At 36.9% G+C, this 6,582-nt stretch overlaps 1 protein-coding gene across 1 annotated transcript; it reads right to left on the bottom strand.

Moving 5' to 3' along the window:
• Nucleotides 1-5,392, bottom strand: c3h1orf74 (chromosome 3 C1orf74 homolog). Its single transcript, XM_028797080.2, has 2 exons — nucleotides 5,286-5,392; nucleotides 1-1,038 (listed from the first exon to the last, which is right to left on the bottom strand). The coding sequence occupies exon 2, from the start codon at nucleotides 1,028-1,030 to the stop codon at nucleotides 212-214; it is 819 nt and encodes a 272-aa protein (XP_028652913.1). The 5' UTR covers nucleotides 1,031-1,038; nucleotides 5,286-5,392; the 3' UTR covers nucleotides 1-211.
• Nucleotides 5,393-6,582: the final 1,190 nt, after the last annotated feature.

Raw genomic sequence — 6,582 nt, 5'->3', positions numbered from 1 at the left:
TTGTTTTAACGTCGTTGTATTTAATGAAGACTTTGAGACACATTACAATGAAATTATACATTCCATGTTTAAATGATCAAAAAAGTCATTCAAGTTTAAAACTACAGTGAGCTTTCAAATCTATAATATTTTTTGTTTACAGACTGCATTTACAGTTTGTCCAGCCAGGTGATGAAGGGAAATAAAAATCTACACTGATCACCACCCCTTGCTACAATGTCACTCCTGGAAGGCAGGCAGTCTCAGTTGAAATATTCATACTTGTAAAACTTGGTCTTTGACTAATTATGTCTTGTCTGCTCTGGACCCAGGCTTCTACCTTTTCTTTCATTGCTGGCCAGAGGGCATCTGGAAAGCTAAATGAGTAAATTGGGATGTCTACATTTCCAGCAATGAATGGGCATGAAACAGACAGGCTGATGACTCGCAGTGGTGCCATTGTTAGGTTGTTCTCAAAGCTCTTCTCTTGGTTGAACCAGTACACTGTTGGGTAGCCAAGAAGAAAGCCAAACAGAGAGCAGAGATTCCAGTCAAGTCCTAATGTATCCCGGAGGTTTACTATAGAAAACAATTTCTGCTCTCTTGTTTGAATAGACTTTAATAGTTTAAATGACTCCAAGAGAACTGCAAGTTGTCCATGAACAGATTTTATAACTTCCAAAGAGGCTATTGCTGGTTGTGCCAAGGAACAGGAAACATCAACAAGAGCAACCTGGGAATGGTGAAGAATGTTTTCCAGATGTCGAACAATACACTCCAAGTTAACTATCAGAATGCTGTCATCAATATCCAAAACATACAAGTCTTGATTGAGCAGGCCTGCGTCTTGCAGCCTCTGTAAATAGTCTTGAATTTGTTCAGAGCTGGCACCATTGCAGTCATACAACAGTGCCGGCTTTATCCCAGCTTCTACGGCAAGAGTTTGGGTGACGAGGCTCCGGCACACAACAGGAGGCAAGCGACGCTTCTTCACGGAAAGACATTGATGACAAATTGCAACTGGAAGGTTTGTTGGTGCAGTCACATTCATAGTGTGCGCTAGATAGAAAGAAAATCATCGAAAGAAGAGAAAGGTGTCAAGGTCACATAAGAGCAGAGCACTCACCTCACTGCCCACAGACCTGTACTCCATTCACTGCTTCCAGTAATACGTTTACTGCTTGTAGACAAAAGGGTTTTATTTATACTGATCACAAATCAGATCTGCTCTGTCACAAAGAAAGAGGCACACATTATATATGGATGTGAGTGACAATGCATCTTTAATACCCATCACTTTATGTAAACAAATTAATAACAAAATTATATGCATTGAAATAAATAACTGCTGAAAACAACTTCAGGCCCCTTACTTTAAATCTGTATATTCTTTACAAAACAGTAGACAAAACATTCTGCATTTTTTGCACTTAATCATATAACACATATGAAGGAAGCAAACTGTTATATTTTTGAAAGCTGAACAATATCAATACAACTCTGCATATACACACACGTGATAATATAAAAAAGAAAAAAGAGTGCAAAGTAAAATGTAAAAGAAAAATCAGAAAAAAGAAATTAATAGATACATAAATACATTAAAACAAAATTCTTAAGTGCTACAAAAAAACAATTTTTTCTGCTCATTTATTTTAACTTATTTTTTTTTACAATTAACAATCAATAGGTCCCTCATGGATTAGCCAGGAAACTGTGATGACTTCCACAACAGATACAAGCAACAAATATGTTCCAGACTTTTTATTTCAAGTTTGGAAACCTGTTGACACACGCTCATCACAGCTCTAGATAGACAGAGATAGATAGATACTTTATTAATTCCAAGGGGAAATTCACATACTCCAGCAGCAGCATACTGATACAAAAAAACAATATTAAAGAGTAATAAGAATGTAGGTAAAAACAGACAACTTTGAATAATGTTAACGTTTACCCCCCCAGGGGTGGAATTGAAGAGTCGCACAGTTTGGGGGAGGAACGATCTCCTCAGTCTGTCAGTGGAGCAGGACAGTGACAGCAGTCTGTCGCTGAAGCTGCTCTTCTGTCTGGAGATGACACTGTTTAGTGGATGCAGTGGATTCTCCATAATTGATAGGAGCCTGCTGAGCGCCTAGAGTTGGGGGTTCAAATACTGCCCTGGTCACCGCCTGTGTGAAGTTTGCAAGTTTTTCTTATGTCTACAATACATTTCTTGCCACATCCCAAAAATGTGTATTAGGTGGACTGTAATTGTAAACCGGGCTAGTAGGTGTGTCTGTGTCTCATGGTGCTCTGCTCTGTGGCAGGGTTGTAATAGCACGGACATCAGCTACCTGTAGCCCTGAACAAGTTACCCGAGTTAGAAAAGGTATTTTTATTACTATTGTTATTTTTAAAGTTCTACAGTGTTTTTGTTTTGAGGTACTATTAAAAACAGGCTGGTTATAATTTTGCCCCAAGTTTCAGCAAAAGCTGCTGAAAATAACTGATGGTGGATGAAACCGAAAGTGCTATCAATCTGCAGATACAGGAAGCAATGATCAGTTCCTGGACAGGTAATCATAAGAAGTTTTCACATTCTCCCTAGTGTTTATCTGGGTTTCCTTTGCACTCACTCTGCTTCCAGATGTGTCATTGAGAAAACAGGCACCTCTGAATTACCTTAGAATGAGTAAATGTGGTTATATGTGTGAGTGTACGTTGCAATGAAATGTAATCCATACGTGGCTTCCTGTAGCCCAGTACAGGAATAAACTTGCCCAAGAAAATGCACAGAAGAATGCCTATTTCTTGATAACTACTTTGGTATAAACAACGTAGGAAGCTCTGCATAACATTTTACTCCAAATGAATTTAGTTACACTTTAGGGGGTTTCTAAGTGTATTCTGTAGTGAAGAGAGCCCATGTAATAATTTAAAATAAATTAATTGTTTTTTAATGAACACATATTTTAGGTAACAGAACAACATACTGGGTGAAGAACTAACACACTGCCAGAAAATAATGGACATAATGATCATGTCAATAAAGTAACAATCACAAACTCAGAGCAGGAAAATAACATCTTTCATGTGTAACAGTATAATGTAGTAAAAATCAATATAAATCTAGTTTCCTGTCTCTCTGGACATCACTCATGAACGACTGAACTCAGTTAATTGAAATTTGCCTTATATTTGCCTTGTATATTTGTCTTGGTTCCTTTCGCAGTATAAGCTACTTTTTTCTGCCTCCAGTCTCTAGGGGTTTATAGATGGTTTCTTTGAAAAAACTTGCTATGTGACACATTATTTTCTTATATTTTCAGTACCAAATCTAGGATGCAGACAAACAGATTGTCATGAAAGTTTGGGGATAAATTAAAGGTAGACCTGCTTGAAAAACAGTGTATCCATTACCCCAGTAATTCTCCCAAGGGCATACTCATGGACTTCCAACAGTTAAACGTTTGTGTTGATGGCATACCCCGTCAGATCTAGCCATTCATGTTTGGGTAAAAAAGTCAGTATGTTTTGCTACTTCTATCTCCTTTTTAAAATGATTTTCAAATAATATGCCCTCTAGAAAGAGGGCCACTTTAAATCCAAGATCTGCTGTTGCCAGATGATTGTGTCTGATACAAATTCTGAAAGCCAGAAATATAAAACAACCATTTAAAATTGTACTTTGAAAGTTACAGCTTTCTGCAGTCACATAACAGAGGCTGAAATATTGACTGGCGACGGAACCGGTTAAATCAGTTTCATCCTTAGAATATTTGCGATTCTCTCATTCTCTTTTAAATGTCTACAATTTCATGTGTGTGTGCTTTGCTACCAGCATAAACAAATCACCAGATGAGACACTGGAAATTGCAGGCACTGATTTAAGAACAGATTGTTTCTCTCATCTGTAGCTTTATGTTGCTTGCTCATGATATGCTCTACAAAACACAAAAACAAAACGTTTATAATGAAGCAGTTGCTTGACATTTGATGTGTATTTAGCTCAGATGACTTTATATAAATAATATTTATTATTTCAATTATATCGCAATATTTCTATAAATACAATATCAGTATGCATTGTAAAGTGGAATGAATATTTATTTAAGAAATTAAATCAAATGTCATTCTGTTCTGCCACAGTTCGGAGGTTGTAATCTACCTATCATATGGGTAGTTTTAAAATTAAACCACAGAGAAATGCAGCAGCTTGCTTGCCATTATCAATTAAACCATGGAAAAAATATACCTCCTATCTGTACTTCTGAATGACTAGACCACTTTTCTCAAATGTGGAATGGCATGGTGCATTATTGTTTCTGACTGCACTGATAACACTTGCCTAGTTGTTTTTTTTCTCCTGATACTTAAATACAGTGCGATTATTTCTAGTGCAATTGTATACAGAATATAAAGGTTAGTATAATGTTCTTATATACCTTTAAAATTAAACTGATGCAATCAAGTACAGTGATCAGGGTCAGGCCATTTCGATTTACAGTACTGGGTCAATTCTTTCCAACTTCCCGTTTATGTGAATCGATTCTTTTGATTCATGTATCACTAACGAAAAACGTTAACTACATCACGCAGAAAGGACACACTTCCACTTTAGCACTCCAGTTGAGCTCCTTGGATCGATTTATTCGTGATCACGAATCATGCGTCATTGAAAACAGTGGCTCAAAAAGAACTAATTGTTCGGGAATCGCCCATCATTATGTATAGCGGTTACGGACAAGCAGCTTTGTGGTTTATTCAGTACTGTACATCACCTCATCTTTGGTCACATTACAAACCCGTTACAAGAGTGTGTGAAACGGTCCCACTTGGCCGGTCACACCAGCTATAATTGAATGTCTCAACTCTTCGTAGGAAAAGTCTTTTAGTCACTTGTATTATGTTAAAAGCAATGATGGTGGATAAGCATTTCACTTTGGAAAGCAGTACTAGGGTGTTGTACCGTGTTAGCCATTATGAATGGAGTGAGAAGTCAAGCACAATGACACCTTGCCTCACTTAAAAGATTTACCAATGTTGTTACTTGTCCTAGTGTGTATATAAACACAGGGAACTCCAGTTTCTGTATTACATTTTGCCTGAAGAAGGGGCCTGAGTTGTCTCGAAAGCTTGTATACTGTAATCTTTTTAGTTATCCAATAAAAGGTGTCATTTTGCTTGACTTCTCATTACTTTGAAAGCACAAAGTCAATAAACTATTATTCAGCTGAACGACTTAACAATAACACAGGCGTTTAGTACATGTAACAAAATAGAACAGACAAGTTACGACTTTCAGGAAATGAACGGATGGTTACCTTAAATATTACATAAAATTCCTGTGAAGCTAAAACGATAAACGTCAAACGCTGTGAGTACTTCCGTCGCGCACGATGACGAAAACAGGTCGTCGTGTCCCTGTCACTACCGGATATGCCCTCCAAGCCCCGCCCTTTAATCATTCGGTCATTTCCGTTCAACACTGAGTCGTTCTACTGCCAGTGCCACCTTGTGGTATCTGACACGACAATAATAAACACGCAGTAACTTTCCAAGGTGTGTGGCGGCTTCACAGTTCCTCTTAATGTAATACAACATTCTAGATTGTTATTCCTGTTCGATTTCTTTTTATGTACTGCTGACAAGTTGCAGTAAACAGGGGTTTTTGCGTGTTGCAATGAGTATGTGATTTTTATTAAGGACCAGTAACGACGATCGTAAGTTTTCTTTGTAGCAGTTTAAGATTGTTGTTATCAACTTCTAGCATCGAAGGCTCCCAATTAGACGTTCTAGTTTTTTAAGCGGGCATTCGATTCATGGAAAATTGTGTTTAAACGGTCATACATCCAAATGGTTTGAGTCAATGAGAATTTATAGCGGAGAAATAAATGTTTATGAAAGAGGGGATTAATCAGAACATTCTTTATATTTCTGAACTTCTTAATGAGAGTGGGTATTTTGCATTTCTGATGATTTTGTAGCTTTAACGACAGGGCTGCCAGATACTACAGTCAAAATCCATCCATCAGTATGCCAATTTCTCCACATTTTGAGAATCATCCCCTCTTCATTATGCAAAAAACGAACTATGTTAAGTATTATTTAGTAATTTACATGTTTAATAGACGCTTTATGAAAAAACAACGGAACACTATTCCGTTTAAAAAAGGGCTTCTCATTTGCATAAGGAAATTACCTAGCCCAAGGTAGGGCTACAATTGTACTAAACCATTTTAATTTGGTCTGATGAAAAATCGTTTTTTACATTTATATTTATTGGCTTGGCAGACTCTTTTATCCAAAGCAACTTACAAAAGATGTAAACATAATCGAGCAACATTTGGCTAGTGACTGTTTGTTCAGCAAAGGCAGTAGGAACCCTGTTTAACTCAGCCTAATAATTTTTCAAAAAATAGCGTGAATGTAACAAAAGAGCATTTCTGCTAGATTAAGTGTTGTTGAAAGCACATTTTAGTTATGGCACTTTAACTACTGTTAATTAATGGTATCTACATTATGAATAAAGAATGTAATACTGTAGTTTCTTTACTAGAAATGTTTTCATTTGAGGTCATAGCTCTTCCAGAGCTTGTGCTGAGTGGAATGTGTTCTACT

This window comes from Erpetoichthys calabaricus, chromosome 3 (assembly GCF_900747795.2).
Source record: "Erpetoichthys calabaricus chromosome 3, fErpCal1.3, whole genome shotgun sequence".
NCBI classification, from domain to species: domain Eukaryota; kingdom Metazoa; phylum Chordata; class Cladistia; order Polypteriformes; family Polypteridae; genus Erpetoichthys; species Erpetoichthys calabaricus.
The sequence above is the reverse complement of the archived record's forward strand: the minus strand, read 5'-3'. Positions and strand labels throughout refer to the sequence as shown.